Raw genomic sequence first — 23,255 nt, 5'->3', positions numbered from 1 at the left:
CCCCCAGCAACAATGCTCCCCCACACCAAAAACCACCCCAGCAACAATAGACCCCCAGCAGAAACAACAGATCTCCCAGCAGCCAACATCAATAGACCTCTCCCTCAACAGTAGATCCTTTCCAGCAACAATTGACCCTCCACCAGCAACAATGGACCTACCCAGCAAGAATAGACCCCCGTGCAAAAATAGATCCTTCCTAGCGACAATAGATTCCCCAAGCAACCAGCATCAATAGACCCTCCAGCACACCCCAGCACTCCCTTCTATTACATACATTCATTGCTGGAGGTGCTGGAACTGCGTTCCCCCGCCTTCCCACTGAAAAAAAGCCCTGATGACAGGTAGGTCAGTGCATGTATGACAGGTAGGTCAGGGTAGGTCAGTGTATGTATGTCAGGTAGGTCAGTGTAGGTCAGTGTATGTATGTCAGGTAGGTCAGTGTAGGTCAGTGTATGTATGTCAGGTAGGTCAGTGTGTGTCAGGTAGGTACTACCCCCCCCCCCCCCCCAGTGCTGGGCTCAGACTTCAGGCTGAAGCCCCTGTTTTTTTGCCACCTAGCAATGCCCCTGCCAGTCAAGTTCCTCCACCCCAAACTCGCTCAGCCATGTCTTTATGGACCTTGCTTTGTGCACTGGTGGCAGTCATGTTGGAACAGGAAGGGACCATCCCCAAACTGTTCCCACAAAGTTGGGGGCATGAAATTGTCCAAAATGTCTTGGTATGCTGACGCCTTAAGAGTTCCCTTCACTGGAACTAAGGGGCCAAACCCAACCCCTAAAAAACAACCCCACACCATAATCCCCCCTCCACCAAATGATTTGGACCAGTGCACAAAGCAATGTCCATAAAGACATGGATGAGCGAGTTTGGGGTGAAGGAACTTGACTGGCCTGCACAGAGTCCTGACCTCAACCCGATAGAACACCTTTGGAATGAATTAGAGCGGAGACTGCGAGCCGGGCCTTCTTGTCCAACATCAGTGCCTGACCTCACAAATGCACTTCTGGAAGAATGGTCAAACATTCCCATAGACACACTCCTAAACCTTGTGGACGGCCTTCCCAGAAGAGTTGAAGCTGTTATAGCTGCAAAGGGTGGGCCAACTCAATATTGAACCCCAATACTTTTGGTAATATAGTAATATAGTGTATATACTGTGTGTGTGTGTATATATATATATATTATAAACATAAAATATATATATTTTTTTTTTTCATAATAACAATGTGACCAGACAGTTAGGACGAATAAAGGAATTAATACTGTAAAAAAAAAAAAAGCGGTGTTAAACCCAAAAACAAACATTTATTACATTGCGGCTCACCAATTATCAGATGTGATGGCTGCATTTGTTTTCTTTTTTTTTAGGCTTTCTTCTAGTCTCACCTGGTGATCCAGTTGTTTTTCCAAAGCTCAAGCTCTCCAGAAGAATGTATCAGTTTACATGGATGAGACAAACCATTTACCACTGACAGGGGGTGCTTACAATAACCAGTTTTATTCATTCATATGAAACCTTTATCCCACAAGGAAAAAAAACAGTTTGCTGTAACCACTTATAAAGTATTAGCTGGAGCTTGGCTTCAGTTTGTTAGTATATTTAAATCTGATAATACATCTAACACCCCCCCCCCCCAGATTAACAATGCTGCTGTGCAAAAGTGCTCCTTCATCCAGAGTGGGGGCGCTCCAATACAGGTGTGTTACTGGCCAGATCACCAGGTGAATACAAAAGGGAAAAAAAGCCTAAAAAAGAAAACAAATGGAGCCACCACATGGAATGATTGGTAAGCTGCAAGATATTACAATTTTGGATTTGGGTTTAATACCTCTTTGACCTGTTTTCTCCTTTCATTCAAACGTCTTTTCCTGGCACCAACATGGCAGCATTAATGGATTGGTGCCAAGAAAGGCAAATTACAGTATTATTATTATTTTTTTTTTCCCCATCATGAACTATCTGCTGCCATCTAGAGGGCAACTTTGATAGCATTCACTATCAATGTTGGCCACTAGATGGCAGCAGATCATTTGATCTCTCCAAGTTCTGTATTTCCAAAAGTAAATCCTGAAATCTTCAAAAGTGAAAAAAAATGAAACCCCTTACCTGCCTGCATTTCGGACCACAACTCCCCCATGCCCGTCTCCACCAGGAATGTCCGACTGTGCCGAGATCTCCGCAGCTGCTCTCTCGCTGGGGAGAAGAAAAACATTTTTAAAAGTATTTTTAGGATTTGTAGCAATAACGCTTTTTTTTTTTTGATTAACAACCAGCTCCAGCCATAACTTGTATTTAGATTTTGGAGAATATATGGATTAGAACCTCTGTCTTGTTTTTTTTTTATTTTTTTTTTTTTAATTATTATTGTCTGAGTCACTGTTGGAAAGTTAATTCCCATATTCCACCTTTTTCTTGGGGCAATAGATGTGAGGATGAGACCCTTGTTCCTAAAGATGGTTCTAAAGCCTCCCCCACCTTCTTCTTGGGGCAACAGATGTGGGGATGAGACCCTTGTTCCTCTAGATGGTGCTAAAGCCCCCCCCCCCACCTTCTTCTTGGGGCAACAGATGTGGGGATGAGACCCTTTTCCCTCAAGATGGTTCTAAAGCCTCCCCCAACTTCTTCTTGGGGCAACAGATGTGGGCGTGAGACCCTTGTTCCTCTAGATGGTGCTAAAGGCCCCCCCCAGCACCTTCTTCTTGGGGCAACAGATGCGGGGATGAGACCCTTTTCCCTCAAGATGGTTCTAAAGCCTCCCCCAACTTCTTCTTGGGGCAACAGATGTGGCAATGAGACCACTGTTCTTCAAGATGGTGCTAAAGCCTTCCCCAACTTCTTCTTGGGGCAACAGATGTGGGGATGAGACCCTTTTTCCTCAAGATGGTTCTAAAGCCTCCCTCAACTTCTTCTTGGGGCAACAGATGTGGGGATGAGACCCTTTTTCCTCAAGATGGTTCTAAAGCCTCCCCCAACTTCTTCTTGGGGCAACAGATGTGGAAATGAGACCACTGTTCTTCAAGATGGTGCTAAAGCCTCTCCCCTCTTGGGGCAACAGATGTGGAGATGAGACCCCTTTCCCTCAAGATGGTGCTAAAGCCTCCCCCACCTTCTGCTTGGGGTAACAGATGTGAGGAAGAGACCATTGTTCCCCAAGATGGTGCTAAAGCCTCACCCACCTTCTTCTTGGGGCAACAGATGTGGGGATGAGACCCTTGTTCCCCAAGATGGTGCTAAAGCCTCACCCACCTTCTTCTTGGGGCAACAGATGTGGGCATGAGACCCTTGTTCCTCTAGATGGTGCTAAAGCCCCGCCCCCCCAGCACCTTCTTCTTGGGGCAACAGATGCGGGGATGAGACCCTTTTCCCTCAAGATGGTTCTAAAGCCTCCCCCAACTTCTTCTTGGGGCAACAGATGTGGCAATGAGACCACTGTTCTTCAAGATGGTGCTAAAGCCTTCCCCAACTTCTTCTTGGGGCAACAGATGTGGGAATGAGACCCTTTTTCCTCAAGATGGTTCTAAAGCCTCCCTCAACTTCTTCTTGGGGCAACAGATGTGGGGATGAGACCCTTTTTCCTCAAGATGGTTCTAAAGCCTCCCCCAACTTCTTCTTGGGGCAACAGATGTGGCAATGAGACCACTGTTCTTCAAGATGGTGCTAAAGCCTCTCCCCTCTTGGGGCAACAGATGTGGAGATGAGACCCCTTTCCCTCAAGATGGTGCTAAAGCCTCCCCCACCTTCTGCTTGGGGTAACAGATGTGAGGAAGAGACCATTGTTCCCCAAGATGGTGCTAAAGCCTCACCCACCTTCTTCTTGGGGCAACAGATGTGGGGATGAGACCCTTGTTCCCCAGGATGGTGCTAAAGCCTCACCCACCTTCTTCTTGGGGCAACAGATGTGGGGATAAGACCCTTGTTCCCCAAGATGGTGCTGAAGCCTCCCCCACCTTCTTCTTGGGGCAACAGATGTGAGGATAAGACCATTGTTCCCAAAGATGGTGCTAAAGCCTCACTCACCTTCTTCTTGGGGCAACAGATGTGGGGATGAGACCCTTGTTCCCCAAGATGGTGCTAAAGCCTCACCCTCCTTCTTCTTGGGGCAACAGATGTGGGGATAAGACCCTTGTTCCCCAAGATGGTGCTGAAGCCTCCCCCACCTTCTTCTTGGGGCAACAGATGTGAGGATAAGACCATTGTTCCCAAAGATGGTGCTAAAGCCTCCCCCACCTTCTTCTTGTGGCAACAGATGTGGGGATGAGACCCTTGTTCCTCCAGACCCTTTTTCCTCCTCCCCCTTGCAAGGTACTCCCCAAAGTTGCAATGGTGGCCCGGTCTGGTGTAACATGTTCACTGCCCTTTCGGGCCACCCAGGATACATGTCTGGATAAGCGCCATGCTGCAACTTTAAGGGGAACATCCCCCCACTCCCCCCATATCTTGCCCATAGCTGGTTTCTTCTCCCATAAACTTCAATGAGGGGTCAGCGCTAAGTTTGGGGGTTGCGGACTTCCCATTGGGTTTGGAGAAGCAAATTCAGACTCATCCCAGCCAGGTTCACTCATCCCTCCTACTCATCGTTACATTTTGGAATTTGTCTGGAGATTTCCTTTAACAATATATAATTATATTAGATAGACATTGTAGCAAAATAAGTTATAATTAAAAGAAAGAAATGAGAGGTGAAATGTATCTCGATGTATCGCGAGTGTTGTCCCACTTGTATTTTTTTCTGTTTTATTGAACTGCATCAGGTTATTATTGATCTGTAGTATGCTGACATCTAGTGGCAGGTCTGGGACATCACAACTTGTTTAGTTATGTCATTTGGTATCAACCTCTGTCCCAACCTCCTTTTTAGTACCAGTTAGTTAAAGCGGAACTCCACCCAAAAGAGGGGAAGCTCCACTTGTTTGCTTTCTCCCCCCCCCCCCTACCGGTGCCACATTTGGCACCTTTCGGGGGCGGGGGGTGGCAGGTACCTGTTTTTGACAGGAACCCGTCCCCACTTCCAGGAGACCTCGCCGTGGCGAGACCCCTCGGCAGCTCCCCCTCCTGCTTCCAACCCACCGCCAGGCCATTCAGAAAGCGCAGCGTGCCGCAGGGAACCGGCTGTGGAGCTAAATACCTTTTCTTATCAGCAGTATATAGCAGTCTTTGTGACTTCTATCAGTGTCAAGTCCAGCACTGGTTAAAGCTTGTAGGAGGAGTTTTCATTTTCCTCTGACTGTCCTATGAGGCTGCATGACCCCTGACCCTCTGGACAGTGCTGATTGGCCACTTCAATTTTGGGTGGTCCTGACCTGGCAGAACACTTCAATACTGGGTGGTCCTGACCCGGAAGTACACTTAAATACTGGGTGGTCCTGACCCTGCAGAACACGTCAATACTGGGTGGTCCTGACCCGGAAGTACACTTAAATACTGGGTGGTCCTGACCCGGAAGCACACTTAAATACTGGGTGGTCCTGACCCTGCAGAACACGTCAATACTGGGTGGTCCTGACCCGGAAGTACACTTAAATACTGGGTGGTCCTGACCCGGCAGAACACATCAATACTGGGTGGTCCTGACCCGGCAGAACACTTCAATACTGAGTGGTCCTGACCCGGCAGAACACTTCAATACTGGGTGGTCCTGACCTGGCAGAACACTCCAATACTGGGTGGTCCTGACCCGGCAGAACACTCCAATACTGGGTGGTCCTGACCCGGCAGAACACTTCAATACTGAGTGGTCCTGACCCGGCAGAACACTTCAATACTGAGTGGTCCTGACCCGGCAGAACACTTCAATACTGAGTGGTCCTGACCCGGCAGAACACTTCAATACTGAGTGGTCCTGACCCAGCAGAACACTTCAATACTGAGTGGCCCTGACCCGGAAGAACACTTCAATACTGAGTGGTCCTGACCCGGCAGAGCACTTCAATACTGGGTGGTCCTGACCCGGCAGAACACTTCAATACTGGGTGGTCCTGACCCAGCAGAACACTTCAATACTGGGTGGTCCTGACCCGGCAGAACACTTCAATACTGGGTGGTCCTGACCTGGCTAGACACTTCAATACTGGGTGGTCCTGACCCAGCAGAACACTTCAATACTGGGTGGTCCTGACCCGGCAGAACACTTCAATACTGGGTGGTCCTGACCCGGCAGAACACTTCAATACTGGGTGGTCCTGACCCGGCAGAACACTTTAATACTGGGTGGTCCTGACCCAGCAGAACACTTCAATACTGGGTGGTCCTGACCCGGCAGAACACTCCAATACTGGGTGGTCCTGACCCGGCAGAACACTCCAATACTGGGTGGTCCTGACCCGGCAGAACACTTTAATACTGGGTGGTCCTAACACGGCAGAACACTTCAATACTGGGTGGTCCTGACCCGGCAGAACACTTCAATACTGAGTGGTCCTGACCCGGCAGAACACTTCAATACTGGGTAGTCCTGACCCGGCAGAACACTCCAATACTGGGTGGTCCTGACCCGGCAGAACACTCCAATACTGGGTGGTCCTGACCCGGCAGAACACTTTAATACTGAGTGGTCCTGACCCGGCAGAACACTTCAATACTGAGTGGTCCTGACCCAGCAGAACACTTCAATACTGAGTGGTCCTGACCCGGCAGAACACTTCAATACTGAGTGGTCCTGACCCGGCAGAGCACTTCAATACTGGGTGGTCCTGACCCGGCAGAACACTTCAATACTGGGTGGTCCTGACCTGGCTAGACACTTCAATACTGGGTGGTCCTGACCCAGCAGAACACTTCAATACTGGGTGGTCCTGACCTGGCTAGACACTTCAATACTGGGTGGTCCTGACCCAGCAGAACACTGCAATACTGGGTGGTCCTGACCTGGCTAGACACTTCAATACTGGGTGGTCCTGACCCAGCAGAACACTGCAATACTGGGTGGTCCTGACCCGGCCGTGTGGTACCGGCCCGATGGTGAGCTCACCTATCCTGAAGCTGGAGTCGATGCTGCGGGTGCGGTCGGTGGGGAAGCCGCCGTTGAACAGGGACTTGCTGCTGAGGTCGATCAGCTGGTGTAGGCGGAGCTTCCTGCAGTAGATGGAGGCGGCTTCCGGCTCCAGAGCGATCAGGAGCTGCTCCGGGTTTTCTGGAGACACCAGACCGGCCTAGAAGTGACGGAGGATAGAGTCAGTGAGTACAACACAGAGAACAAAGTTACAATGTACAGTCTAAGAGTTGGATCACTGGGGGGATGTTGGAGACATGCCTGGATCAGTATCCCAAGACGCACCCCTCAGACCAGGCACAACCACTTAAGGTAGTATTAACCACTTCAGCTTCCGAAAGGTTTTACCCCCCCCCCCCTTCATGACCAGGCCTTTTTTTTTGCAATACGGCACTGCGTCGCGTAGAGATCTTATGCAGGGATCTGTGTTCCTGCTTAGCAGAAACACAGGATCACTACCTTCCTAGACATGTGCAATTCGTTTAGTTCCGAATTCATTTTTTAAACGAACTTCGACAAATCCGTTAATTCGAAGACATCCGAATTAACGAAAACCCTTTAACGAATTTTTCCGAATATTCGTAAATTTGAAAACACGAAAATTCGAGAAATCTGAAATAACAAACTATTAAATTGTAGATATTGGAATTTCCTTTCAAATTTGGCTGTTAGTGAACATAACGAATACGAATTTATCCGAAGTTACGAATTATCTGAAATAACGAATGCCACATCTAAACGAATGGATTGGAATGAATTATTAATAATAAACAACAATAATAATAATAAAACTTTTTATTATAATTATTTATTATTCATTCCGTTCTATTTGTTTAGATGCGGCATTCGTTATTTCAGATAATTTGTAACTTCAGATAAATTCGTATTCGTTACGTTCACCAACAGCCAAATTCGAAAGGAAATTCCAATACCTAGAATTTAATAGTTAGTAATGGTTAAGTAATTATTAGTTGTTATTTCAAAGTTTCAGGTTTTCGAATTTCTGACTTTCCAAATTTCTGAATTTTTTTTCGAATTTACAATTTTTTTCAAAGTGATGAATTTTCAAATTTTTTTGAATAGATGAATTTACAATTTTTTTTCGAATTTACAAATTTTTTTTGAATTGATGAATTTACAATTTTTTTTTTGAATTGATGAATTTACACATTTTTTCGAAATTACGAATTTTCAAATATTCAAATTTATGAATATTTAGGAAAAGTTTGTTAACCACTTAAGGACCAGCCTCGTTTTGGATTTTAGGTGTTTACATGTTTAAAACAGTTTTTTTTGCTAGAAAATTACTTAGAACCCCCAAACATTATATATTGTTTTTTTTCTGGGTGGTCCTGACCCGGAAGTACACTTCAATACTGGGTGGTCCTGACCCGGAAGTACACTTCAATACTGGGTGGTCCTGACCCGGCAGAACACGTCAATACTGGGTGGTCCTGACCCGGAAGTACACTTAAATACTGGGTGGTCCTGACCCAGCAGAACATGTCAATACTGGGTGGTCCTGACCCGGCAGAACACTTCAATACTGGGTGGTCCTGACCTGGCTAGACACTTCAATACTGGGTGTTCAAAAAAAAACATTATATATTGTTTTTTTTCTAACACCCTAAAGAATAAAATGGCTTTTTTTTTGCACTGTATTTGCGCAGCGGTCTTATAAGCGCACTTTTTTTGGAAAAAGTGAACTTTTTTGAATAAAAAAATAAGACAACAGTAAAGTTAGCCCAATTTTTTTTCATATTGTGAAATATAATGTTACACCAATTAAATTGATACCCAACAAGTCATGCTTCAAAATTGCGACCGCTCGTGGAATGGCGTCAAACTTTTACCCTCAAAAATCTCCATAGGCGACGTTTAAAAAATTCTATAGGTTGCGTGTTTTGTGTTACAGAGGAGGTCTAGGGCTAGAATTATTGCTCTCGCTCTACCGGTTGTGTCGATACCTCACATGTTTGGTTTGACCACCGTTTTCATATGCGGGCGCTACTCACGTATGCGTTCACTTCTGCGCGCGAACTCGTCGGGACGGGGCTTTTTTAAAATTTTTTCTTTTATTATTATTTATTTTACATTATTTTATTTATTTTTACACTGTTTAAAAAAAAAAAAAGTGTCACTTTTATTCCTATTACAAGGAATGTAAACATCTCTTGTAATAGAAAAAAGCATGACAGGACCTCTTAAATATGAGATGTGGGGTCAGAAAGTCCTCAGATCTCATATTTACACTAAAATGCAATAAAAAAAAGTCATTTAAAAAAAGGACATTGAATAAAATGTGCCTTTAAGAGGTATGGGCGGAAGTGACGTTTTGACGTCGCTTCCGCCCAGCAGGGTCATGGAGACGAGTGGGCGCCATCTTAGCCTCACACGTCTCCAAGCACAAAAGGGAGACGGATGCGATCGCCTCCGCCGCTACTGACAGCTCCGGTAACCGGCGGAGGGCACCGGATCGCGGCGGGAGGGGGGGGCCCTCCGATAAAAGTGATCTCGCTTCGAATCCGCCGCAGGGACCACTTTTATCTGAAAGCCGACCGCCGCACGAAAACGGGGGTACCGGGGTTATAGCAGCTAGCTAATCCGCCGCCAAAGTTTGGACGTACATCGGCGTGCGGCGGTTGGCAAGCGGTTAGACGGGTTTTCGTTAATTCGGATATTTCCGAATGAACAAATTTGTCGAAATTCGTTAAAAAAACGAATTGGGAGCGAAGCGAATCGCGCACGTCTGGTTGGGGGGTCACCCCTTAGAATTCAGCAGTGAAATGTTACCAGGTAGGCGGCCTCCCTCATGAACTGCTTGGCTGGCTGCTTCCAGATGGCGGGGACGGTGATGACCCATCGGATGGCCTCCTTCTCATCCAGGGAGGGGCACTGATCCCGCAGTTCCTGAGACAAAGACAATCGTTAACAATCTGCGTTTACCAAATGACAACAAGGGACAATTCACATCTCTCTGGTCTGGGGCAAACAAATTTTTTAGCAGACACCCTGGGGAATAAAATGGCGTTCCTTGCAACTTTTTATCTCGCGCGGTATTTGCGCAACAAATTTTTCAAACGCCTTTTTTTTTTTTTGAAAAAAACAAAACAGTTTCGTGAATTAAAAAAATAACAAAATTTAAAGTTAGCCCCATTTTTTGATGATGTTACGCCGAGTAAATAGACACCCAACACGTCACGCTTTATAATTGCGCACGCTCGTGGAATGACAGCAAACTTCGGTACTTAAAAACCTCCATAGGCGGCGCTTTAAAATTTTTTTTTTTACAGGTTACTAGTTTAGAGTTACAGAGGAGGTCCAGTGCAAGAATTGTCGCTCGCGCTCTGACGCACGCGGCGATACCTCGCATGTGTGGTTTAAACAGCGTTTACATATGTGGGCGGGACTTACATGTGCCTTCGCTTCTGAGCGCGAGCTACCGAGGACAGGGGAGTGTTAAATTATTTATTTATTTATTAAATTTTTTTTTTTGCTCACTTTTGATCACTAGTACAGGAGACAGTCAGAGAATCGTTCGTGACAGGTCCTCTTTATGGAGAGATGAGGGGTCAATAAGACCTCCCATCTCTCCTCCAGGCTGGAAAGCATGAGAGGTAAACGAGAAATCCTGGACAGCCACACTCAAAAGTAATCTTCGATCTTTATCTAAGTACAATCATAAAAATACATGCCACAGCATCACAAAGCAGGAAAGCTGACGCGTTTCACACTGTAGTCAGTGCTTAATCATGGAGAAAATGTTTGTTCCTCTTTCAGAGCGGTGATATTTTTCTCTCTCTGTAAAGCGTGAGATCGGAAAAAAAAAAATCCACGCTCTCATGCTTACCAGCCACGATCGCGGCTTTGTTTACATCCGCAGCCCGGACGTGACGTCATAACGTTGCGCCCGGGCCTCCGACGTTCATAGAGATGACTGGTGACCATCTGGTCACCTGAAATCTCTATGCTCGTTATCCGGCGGCGGGCGATTCTTTCTCCGGGCCCCAGATGGCATGGAAGAGCCCGGAGAAGCACCGGATGGCGGCGGGAGGGGGGGGGGGAGAACTTCCCCTCCCGTCTCCTGTAACAATGATCAAGCTGTGGAACTGCCACTATGATCGTTCTTATGGTGCACAGAATTTCCGGCTGAAAACAAACGCATCATTCAGATATTCCCACTGAAAGTCAAAGATGTCATATGACGTCTTTGGGGGGGAAGTGGTTAAAACTGGGTCTCTGTGCTTCTCTATGCAATGCAGGCAGATCATGGGTGGTGGGAGGGGCTAGCAGGTTGCTGCACATAGCTTCCTGAACACATCACAGCACCGGGCCCCAGAACTCCTCCTCTCAAGAGTCCTCAGTCCTGATGCAAGCAGTCCTGTGCTGGCTCTTGGAAGGAGTTATGCAAATGTCATGATTGAAAGAATTGATATCCAATTAATAAAGGGGGCAGACCAGGGTCAGTCAGGATGGGGCGGAAAGGGCTAGATGATTTTGGATGTCCTCCAGCCAGGAAATGAGGCGGCTCTGACTTGCTGCAGCTTCTAATGCACCTTGTGGTACGCTCACAGTGTGCAGTAGAATCAGAATAAGCCATTTCAGTCCAAGGAGAGGAGCCTGAAGGGAAGGATTGGGGCCAGGTTTAACAGTCATGCTGTGTAATGGATTGGCAAATAGACACGTGCAATTAGTTTAGTTTTTTCGTCAAAATTCGGCATATTCGTTCATTCGGAAACATCCAACTGTTTAAAGAATTTTTCCGAAAACACATTTTCTAAAAGAACCAAATTCGAAAGAACGAAAATCAGAAATTCGAAAATCAGAAAGAACAAAAAATCCAGAAAAAAAAGGATGAAGATCCAAAAATTCCAAATTAACGAAAATCCAAAATCTGAAAAAAAAAAAAAGGATGAAAATCTTAAAATAAAAACAAAAATCCAAGAATAAGAACGAAAATTTGAAAATTCTAAATAATGAAAATCTGAAATTCGAAAAAAAAAAAAGAACGAAAATACAAAAATAAGAACGAAAATCTGAAAATTCAAATTCGGATTCAAAAATCCAAAATCCGAAAATAAGAACGAAAATCCAAAAAAAAAAGGACAAAAATCCAAAATAAGGACAAAAATTCAAAAATAAGAACGAAAATCCGAAAATTTAAAATAACGAAAATCCTAAATCCGAAAAAAAGAACAAAAATCCGAAAATTCAAATTAACAAAAATCCGAAAATAAGAACAAAGATCCAAAAAGAAGATCGAAAACCCGAAAATTCTAAATAATGAAAATCCGAAATTCGAAAAAAAAAAGAATGAAAATACAAAAATAAGAACGAAAATCTGAAAATTCAAATTCGGATTCAAAAATCCAAAATCCGAAAAAAAGAACGAAAATCCGAAAATAAGAACAAAAATTCAAAAAGAAGATCGAAAATCGAAAAATTCTAAATAACGAAAATCCTAAATCCGAAAAAAAGAACGAAAATCCGAAAATAAGAACAAAAATCCAAAAAGAAGATCGAAAATCCAAAAATTCAATTTAACGAAAATCCGAAAATAAGAACAAAGATCCAAAAAGAAGATCGAAAATCCGAAAATTCAAAAATCGGAAAGAACAAAAATCCACAAATAAGAACGAAAATCCGAAAATTCAATTTAACAAAAATCCGAAAATAAGAACAAAGATCCAAAAAGAAGATCGAAAACCCGAAAATTCTAAATAATGAAAATCCGAAATTCGAAAAAAAAAAGAATGAAAATACAAAAATAAGAACGAAAATCTGAAAATTCAAATTCGGATTCAAAAATCCAAAATCCGAAAAAAAGAACGAAAATCCGAAAATAAGAACAAAAATTCAAAAAGAAGATCGAAAATCGAAAAATTCTAAATAACGAAAATCCTAAATCCGAAAAAAAGAACGAAAATCCGAAAATAAGAACAAAAATCCAAAAAGAAGATCGAAAATCCAAAAATTCAATTTAACGAAAATCCGAAAATAAGAACAAAGATCCAAAAAGAAGATCGAAAATCCGAAAATTCAAAAATCGGAAAGAACAAAAATCCAAAAATAAGAACGAAAATCCGAAAATGTAAAATAACGAAAATCCAAAATGTGGAAAGGGATGAACATCCGAACATAAGAACAAAAATCCAACGAAAACCTAAAATTCGAAAATCAGAAAGAACTAAAATTCAAAAAAAGAACGAAAATCCAAAAATTTGAAAGAATGAACATTCAGATAATTTCTACCATAATTAAATTATTACGTTTATTAACCATTATTATATATTTTTTATTTATATTATTATTATTATTTATTAATAATAAGTTAAATATGTTTAAAGTTATAAACTATTAAATTATAGGAATTGGAATTTCTTTTCAAATTTGGCTGTTAGTGAACATAACAAATTCGAATTCATCCGAATTTATGAATTTATTCAAATTTATTCGAAATAATGAATATCGATCATAATGAATGATTCGAAAAACTAAAAAAAAAACAAACAAACACAAAAAAGAAACGAAAACGAGAAAAAAAAAAATTATTTTTTCGGCAGCACACATGTCTATTGGCAGAGAGTACAGATTCTGGTGGCACAGACGGTTCTTATTTCAGAGACTTTGATGATGGTCTCAGTGGGTTGTTTGGAATGTATGTGTCAGTCCTGAGTAGAGAGTGATGGTGAGGTTGGGGGGACAGAAGTCGATCACCTCGGGTGTGTATGGTGCCCTCCTCACCTTTATGGCGCCCTCCTCACCTTTATGGCGCCCTCCTCACCTTTATGGCGTGCTCCTTGAAGAATCGCAGGGCGTGTGCGAAGACCTCCAGCGCCTGAACCTTCCGCCCGTTCACAGCTTCCAGCTCCGTCTTCATGCTCAGGTCCTGCGGGAGGAAATCTGCATTACTACAGGAGGAGGCTGAGGAGAGGGCGGCTGTACAGTGCTGGTCAACTTTATTACTATGGGAGGCTTCTGGTGTGGCCCCAAATGTCACCCAAATGTGACAGAGGCTGCAGACATAATACAGGAGATGATCAGAGACTGCAGACATACTACATTAGATGATCAGAGACTGCAGACATAGTACAGGAGATGATCAGAGACTGCAGACATACTACAGGAGATGATCAGAGACTGCAGACATAGTACAGGAGATGATCAGAGACTGCAGACATAGTACAGGAGGTGATCAGAGACTGCAGACATACTACAGGAGATGATCAGAGACTGCAGACATAGTACAGGAGATGATCAGAGACTGCAGACATAGTACAGGAGATGATCAGAGACTGCAGACATAGTACAGGAGATGATCAGAGACTGCAGACATAATACAGGAGATGATCAGAGACTGCAGACATACTACAAGAGATGATCAGAGACTGCAGACATACTACAAGAGATGATCAGAGACTGCAGACATAATACAGGAGATGATCAGAGACTGCAGACATAGTACAGGAGATGATCAGAGACTGCAGACATAATACAGGAGATGATCAGAGACTGCAGACATACTACAAGAGATGATCAGAGACTGCAGACATAATACAGGAGATGATCAGAGACTGCAGACATAATACAGGAGATGATCAGAGACTGCAGACATACTACAGGAGATGATCAGAGACAGCAGATATATTACAGGAGATGATCAGAGACTGCAGACATACTACAGGAGATGATCAGAGACAGCAGATATATTACAGGAGATGATCAGAGACTGCAGACATAGTACAGGAGATGATCAGAGACTGCAGATATACTACAGGAGATGATCAGAGACTGCAGACATAGAACAGGAGATGATCAGAGACTGCAGACATAATACAGGAGACGGTCAGAGATTGCAGACATAGTACAAGAGATGATCAGAGACTGCAGACATAATACAGGAGATGATCAGAGACTGCAGACATAGTACAGGAGATGATCAGAGACTGCAGACATAATACAGGAGATAATCAGAGACTGCAGACATACTACAGGAGATGATCAGAGACTGCAGACATAATACAGGAGATGATCAGAGACTGCAGACATAGTACAGGAGATGATCAGAGACTGCAGACATAGTACAGGAGATGATCAGAGACTGCAGACATGATACAGGAGATGATCAGAGACTACAGACATAATACAGGAGATGATCAGAGACTGCAGACATAATACAGGAGATGATCAGAGACTGCAGACATAATACAGGAGATGATCAGAGACTGCAGACATAATACAGGAGATGATCAGAGACTGCAGACATAATACAGGAGATGATCAGAGACTACAGACATAATACAGGAGATGATCAGAGACTGCAGACATAGTACAGGAGATGATCAGAGACTGCAGACATAATACAGGAGATGATCAGAGACTGCAGACATAATACAGGAGATGATCAGAGACTGCAGACATAGTACAGGAGATGATCAGAGACTGCAGACATAGTACAGGTGATGATCAGAGACTGCAGACATAATACAGGAGATGATCAGAGACTGCAGACATAGTACAGGAGATGATCAGAGACTGCAGACATAGTACAGGAGATGATCAGAGACTGCAGACATAGTACAGGAGATGATCAGAGACTGCAGACATAGTACAGGTCCTTGTCTTTTATGTCAGTCTACTCCCCCCCCCTCTGATCCTGTCTGGAGTTCTGGGACAAGGTTATCAGGCATCCAGTGCAAAGTTGGCAAACTGCACCCCCTCCACCTCTTACCCTTAATGTTAGCAGTGATGCCCCTGTCACTACCCCTGGCAGCCTTGTAACAGAAGCAACTGGCACAGGGTGCCCCAAATCCCTTCAATAAACCATTGTGCCCGGGGCAGCCACCCCTCCTGCAACCCCCCCCCCACCCCCCCGGTCGGCTCTTACGCTGGTGCTGTGGATCTTCATCTTGAACTTCTCGAAGTAGAGCCAGTCTCGGGCCTCCTCGGGGTCCAGGTCATGGTAGAAGTCTCTGGCCGTGTAGCCGAAGCTGTGGAAGGTCTTGTCGGGGGTCAGGAGCAGGCTGGTGGGCGTCTTCTGGTTGGCGACCCCGGGGTCACCTCCTTCCCATTTCCTAGAGAAGAAGAAGACAAGGCTGGTCAGAGGCCGCCATGCCTGTGAGACGACTGTGAGCAAAGAATGTTAGGTTCTGAAAAGACCAACCCTGAAAAAGGCAGGAATAGAGATGGCGCTGTGTTTCTGGGGGAAGGACAGACACTTTTCTAACTGACCAAACACAAGCATATCCACACCCCCTTTATATTTAATGATCCCCGGCATTGCCAACATTGGGGTGTATTTTACACTACGGGATCCCTTAGGCTCCATTCACACCATGGCATTACGCTTTGCCCGCGATTCATAAACGCTGCAAATTGCGAGACTTTCCACGATTTTCGCTCGACGAATCGCGGGACGCAGTAGTATTTCATATTGTTATTAATATGCAATATTATTGTTATTAGCTTTATTCACATTATTTTTATTATTATTATTATTATTGATAATAATAATAATAATAATATCATAATAAAAAATTATTATAATAATAAATAATGCTAATAGTGGTAATAATAATGAAAATATGAAATACTACTACCGCTACTACTACAACTACTACTAATAATAATAGCTTTATTTATTATCTTTATTTATTATTTTACTATTAGCATTATTTATTGTTGCTGTTATTATTATTATTATTAGTAGTAGTAGTAGTAATAATAATAAAAATAATAATAATAATAATAATAATAATTTATAATGCTAATAATAAAAATGATGCTAATAAATGTTATTATATTATTATTATTATTCATAAAAAAATAATGCTAATAATAATACTATTAATAATGCAAAATAATATGAAATAATAAAAATATAAATAATAGTAATGATGCTAATAATAATAATGTGAAAAAAAGCTAATAAATAATGGTATTATAATATTAATATTATTCATAAAAGTAACGCTAATACTAATAATAATGCATAAATGAAATATTATTATTATTTCATATTATTATGCATTATTATTAGTATTAGTATTATTTTATTATGAATAAAAATAATATTATGATACCATTATTTATTCTCTTTTTCACATTATTTTTATTAACGATTATTATGATAATAATAATGATAATAATAAAAAAATAATGATAATATTAAGTAATGCTGATAATTCCATTAATAATAATAATAATAATATGAAATACTAGTACTACTACTATTAGCATTATGTATTGTTGCTGTTATTATTATTATTATTAGTAATAATAATAATAATAATAATAATAATTTATAATGCCAATAATAAAAAATTATGCTAATAAATAGTGTTATTATACTATTATTATTATTATTCATAAAAAATAATGCTGGTAATAATAATAATAATAATAATAATAATAATAATAATGCATATGAAATAATAATAATAATAATATTAATGATGCTAATAATAGCAACAACAATATATAATGCTAATAAAATAATAAATAACGATAATAAATAATGCTATTAGTAGTAGTAGTACTAGTATTTCATGTTATTATTATTATTATTATTAGCATTATCAGCATTATTTATTATCATTATTTTTTTATTATTATCATCATTATTATCATAATAATAATCATTATCGCTAATAATAAAAAAATAATGCGAAAAAACGCAAATAAATAATGGTATTATAATATTATTATTATTCATAAAAGATAACGCTAATACTAATAATAATGCATAATAATATGCATTATTATTATTATTGCTATTATTATTATTTCATATTATTATGCATTATTATTATTAATATTAGCATTATTTTTTATGAATAATAATAATATTATGATACCATTATTTATTAGCTTTTTTTCACATTATTTTTTTTATTAATGATTATTATTATTATCATGATATTAATAATGATAATGATAAAAAATAATCATAATAATAAATAATGCTGATAATGCTAATAATAATAATATGAAATATTAGTACAACTACTAATAGCATTATTTATTATTGTTATTTATTATTTTATTATTAGCATTATTTATTGTTATTGCTATTTTTATTAGCATCATTATTACCATTATTATTATTAATATTATTGTTATTATTTCATATTAATATGCATTATTATTATTATTTCTAGCATTATTTTTTATGAATAATAATAATATAATACCATTATTTATTAGTATTATATTTTATTATTAGCATTATATGTTATTATTATTATTATTATTATTATTAATAATCATAATAATATGGATTATTATTATTTCATATTATTATGCATTATTATTAGTATTAACAGTATTTTTTATAAATAATAATAATAATAATATTATGATACCATTATTTATTAGCTTTTTTTGCATTTTTTTTAATTAACGATTATTATAAAAAATACTGATTTTATTACAAAAAATAATGATAATAATAAGTAATGCTGATAATGCTATTAATAATAATAATAATAATAATAATAATAATAACAAAAATAATATGAAATACTAGTACTACTACTAATAGCATTATTTATTATAGTTATTTATTATTTTATTATTAGCATTATTTATTGTTGTTGCTATGATTATTATTATTATTATTAATAGCATTATTATTCCATATTATTATGCATTATTATTATTAATTCTAGCATTATTTTTTATGATTAATAATAATAATAATATAATACCATTATTTATTAGCATTTTTTTTATTATTAGCATTATATGTTATTATTATTATTAATAATAATAATCATCCCTGGTGTTTCAGCCATGACGGTGACAACACTCCGTTCCTGTGTCCCAGTTGTGCTCCTGCATTGTCACCTCTCACACAGGGTTCAGCACGCAACAATACTGACATTGTCTACTGTTGTCACCACCAGGAAACTTTCCCTGGATAACGCCACGCAGCCACCTCTGGAGTGGCTGCAAAGATCCCGCAGGAGATTAGAAACATGCACAAATGAAAGAAAAAAAAAGATGAAAACAATATTTTATTCAAAAACTGGGACTAGTTTTGGATACATGTTAGCACCCGTAATACCATTCGGTTAGGGTTTACATCTACTTAAAGGGGAGCTGGGTAGCCCACATGGATATAAAGATAAGTCACTGGAACTGGTGCTGATATTTGAATGAGTCCTGGTGGAACCTCCTCATCCCCCCAGCTGAATGTGAAGAACTCCAACCAGCTCCTCCATGACTTGGACACACGAGATCCTTCCCAGACCTCCTCACTGATGGGTTCCAGTCATGACTTCCGACGTGAGATGTGATATCATCCCTCTCCTCCATGGTTCTAATTAAACCTGTCTGGATGATGATGGAATCTGTGTAAATCGGAGTGGCTGATGTGAACCAGGGAACATGTTTCGTGTATCTGTTCCATGGCCGTCCTCCCAGACTCCATCTACTAGAAGAAGAAGGACGGGCCTACAGCTAACCACAGGCCTGGCTGGATAAGATCTACGAATGGCTGGTAACCCAATCCACACAGGAAGGGGGTCCCCATTCCACACACACACATGATTAGCGTGGCTCCCCGCCGCCGCTGGGCGCTGTCAGGACTTCCAAAAAAAAAAAGCATCCTGTGGAGTGATGGAGAGGATGGAGATATGGCCAGCTCAAATTCCAACATTCCCCAGGCTGCTACCAGACTCCTCAACCTGGAGGACTCCACTCCAGACTGTGCACGGGCTTGGAAAGCAGATGGAGAATGAATAATATTTTGTTTCCAGCAATTCTTCTCTGCCTCCGCTAAGCCTGGAACAGTCCAGCAACACCGGCCGGTGTTTTGAGAGGGGATGCATTTTTTTGGGGGGGCCTTTTCCCCTTTCAATACAAACCAATATTCACTTGGGGTCAATTTATTACCAAAAAAAAAAAATTGCTACGCGAATGTGTCATTCATTATGAATTTTCACCATAATTTTCCTGATTTCCTAAGATCATCAGCTCCATCTAGTGGCCACAATGCCATTTTTTTTTTCTGAAACACCTCAAACAAAGTCATACTGCAGTATGACCAGTAGATGGCAGTATTGATCCTAGAAAAGAAATGTATTAGGCGAAATAAGGTGACGATTTGCAATGACATAAGCCTCCTATTATTAATCTGCACATACTAGGTCCATCCAAACTTGCTAGAGATTTCAAGTAAACCATGCTCTGGGTATTATTTCTGCTAACGGTCAACAATGTAAGGAGACGTTTTTCCTCCCACTGACCACCAATGTAAGGGAGCATCCCCCCACAGTGACCAGCATATTAAGGGGCACTCTTCCCCCAACTGACCACCAATGTAAGAGGACTCTTTACCCCCCATTATGTCCAGTTAAAGAGGGCATTTTTTTCCTTGCCCCATTGATCACCAATGTAAGGGGAATTCTTCCCATTGACCACCAATGTAAGGGACATTCTTCATCCATCTGACCACCAACATATGGGACATTCTTCATTCCACTGACCACCAATGTAAGGAGCATTCTTCCCACTGACCACCAATGTATGGGACATTCTTCCTCCTACTGACCACCAATGTAAGGAGCATTTTTCTCACTGACCACCAACGTATGGGACATTCTTCCTCCTACTGACTACCAATGTAAGGGACATTCTTCCTTGCACTGAACACCAATGTAAGGATAATTCTTCCCACTGACCACCAATGTGAAGGGAATTCTTCATCCCACTGACCACCTAGGTAAGAGACATTCTTCATTGCACTGAACACCAATGTAAGGGGCATTCTTTTTCTCAGTGACCACCAATTTAGGAGATATTTTTCCTCCCACTGACCCCCAACATATGGGACATTCTTCATTCCACTGACCACCAATGTAGGGAGCATTCTTCCCACTGACCACCACCGTATGGGACATTCTTCCTCCCACTGATCACCAACGTATGGGATATTCTTTCTTCCACTGACCCCCAAACTAACAAACATTCTTCGTCCCACTGACCACTAATGTAAGAAGAATTCTTCCTCCCACTGACCACCAATGTGAGGAGTATTCTTTCTCACACTGTCAACCAACGTAAGGGACTTTCTCTTTCTCCCATTGACCACCAACATGAAGGGCATTCTCCATCCTACTGACCAGCAATGTAAGAAGCATTCTTCCCATTGACCACCAACGTATGGGACATTCTTCCTCCTACTGACCACCAATGTAAGGAGCATTCTTCTCACTGACCACCAATGTATGGGACATTCTTCCTCCTACTGACCACCAATGTAAGGAGCATTCTTTTCACTGACTACCAATGTATGGGACATTCTTCCTCCTACTGACCACCAATGTATGGGACATTCTTCCTCCTACTGACCACCAATGTAAGGAGCATTCTTCTCACTGACCACCAATGTATGGGACATTCTTCCTCGTACTGACCACCAATGTAAGGAGCATTCTTCTCACTGACCACCAATGTATGGGACATTCTTCCTCCTACTGACCACCAATGTATGGGACATTCTTCCTCCTACTGACTACCAATGTAAGGGACATTCTTCCTTGCACTGAACACCAATGTAAGGGACAATCTTCATCCAACTGACCACCAATGTAAGGATAATTCTTCCCACTGACCACCAATGTGAAGGGAATTCATAATTCTACTGACAACCAACATAAGGGACATTCTTCCTTGCACTGAACACCAATGTAAGGGGCATTCCTCATCTCACTGACCACCAACGTAGGGGATATTCTTCCTCCCACTGACCACCAACGTATGGGACATTCTTCCTCCTACTGAATACCAATGTAAGGGACATTCTTCCTTGCACTGAACACCAATGTAAGGGACAATCTTCATCCAACTGACCACCAATGTAAAGATAATTCTTCCCACTGACCACCAATGTGAAGGGACTTCTTCATTCTGCTGACAACCAACGTAAGGGACATTCTTCCTTGCACTGAACACCAATGTAAGGGGCATTCTTCCCACTAACCACCAACATATGGGACATTCTTCCTCCTACTGACTACCAATGTGAGGAGTATTCTTTCTCCCACTGTCCACCAACGTAAGGGACTTTCTTTCTCACATTGACCACCAACGTGAAGGGCATTCTCCATCCCACTGACCACCTCTGTAAACTCCAAAATGTTACCACTGAGCCCTGTGATTTCTATTGATGCCCCTAAACATAAGATTTCAATCTGTTTCACAGGAAAACCTGCTCAGCTGGTGCAATTCTCCAGAAAATTTGGGAAATGGTTTAACAGTCAACATCTGTGCTGCACTTGTGGAAGCCTTGGGGTTCAGCCAAGGATACATACAGTCTATATGGAAGCACAGAGAGATTTGTGGAAGGCACACCTTCCTATGTTCTCAGTGGTCACTTTATTAGGTGCAACCACCTAGAGACCACAAAGAGGGTACACGTGATCAGCAACAATGGTCGGGGACGATATCCTATCAACTTGCCTTTTGGTGTTATAGGGCCTAATGTTAGTTTATAACGCACACTAGAACACCACCAGCAGCCCGAAGCACGCTAGAAGAAAAGGATGGACATAGAGATTTATGATGTGTTTGTCAAACTCTGAACATCTGTCTGCATGTCAGAGGTTAAGATTTGTCTCACCAGTAAATTAATTTCTGTTTTTTAGTCAACCAGTTGTGGTCATCGCTGGTTCAATGCAACCTGTCTTCCTGTCTTCCTGTCTTCCTGTTGTCAGCTGGTAGTTGAGAAACCATTGCCTAAATGTGAATGTGATATACTGTATAGTTTATGATCATAGATACCTTTGGTCTGCTGTTGCTGTAGCCCTTCTTTTCCAAGCTTGAAGTTTATCTATTTTTTTTAGATTTAGATAAAGTGTTGTGAAGATAGAACCCCTGTCAGGTTGAAGATGCGTATCGTAAACAAATACAAGCTTCTTCCAGTGGTAAAGTGTTTCAAAGCCGACACGTTTCAGTGGCTGTAATGCCCCGTACACACGGTCGGATTTTCCGACGGAAAATGTGTGATAGGACCTTGTTGTCAGAAATTCCGACGTGTGTGGGCACCATCACACATTTTCCATCGGATTTTCCGACACACAAAGTTTGAGAGCAGGCTATAAAATTTTCCGACAACAAAATCTGTTGTCGGAATTTCCGATCGTGTGTACACAAATCCGACGCACAAAGTGCCACGCATGCTCAGAATAAATAAAGAGATGAAAGCTTTTGGCTACTGCCCCGTTTATAGTCCCGACGCACGTGTTTTACGTCACCGCG

At 41.4% G+C, this 23,255-nt stretch overlaps 1 protein-coding gene across 3 annotated transcripts in view; it reads right to left on the bottom strand.

The window, feature by feature from the left end:
• HSPA12B (heat shock protein family A (Hsp70) member 12B) overlaps positions 1-23,255 on the bottom strand; it is an 80,933-nt gene that overhangs the window by 19,508 nt on the left and 38,170 nt on the right. For all 3 annotated transcript variants that reach the window (XM_073611112.1, XM_073611113.1, XM_073611114.1), the window contains 5 exons: positions 15,880-16,066; positions 13,777-13,881; positions 9,786-9,902; positions 6,972-7,152; positions 2,111-2,197 (listed from right to left, as the gene is read on the bottom strand). In XM_073611112.1, the coding sequence (XP_073467213.1) occupies positions 2,111-2,197; positions 6,972-7,152; positions 9,786-9,902; positions 13,777-13,881; positions 15,880-16,066 (677 nt within the window). The remainder of the gene's footprint in view (positions 1-2,110; positions 2,198-6,971; positions 7,153-9,785; positions 9,903-13,776; positions 13,882-15,879; positions 16,067-23,255) is intronic.

Source organism: Aquarana catesbeiana, linkage group LG01, assembly GCF_042186555.1.
Source record: "Aquarana catesbeiana isolate 2022-GZ linkage group LG01, ASM4218655v1, whole genome shotgun sequence".
NCBI lineage: Eukaryota > Metazoa > Chordata > Amphibia > Anura > Ranidae > Aquarana > Aquarana catesbeiana.
The sequence above is the reverse complement of the archived record's forward strand: the minus strand, read 5'-3'. Positions and strand labels throughout refer to the sequence as shown.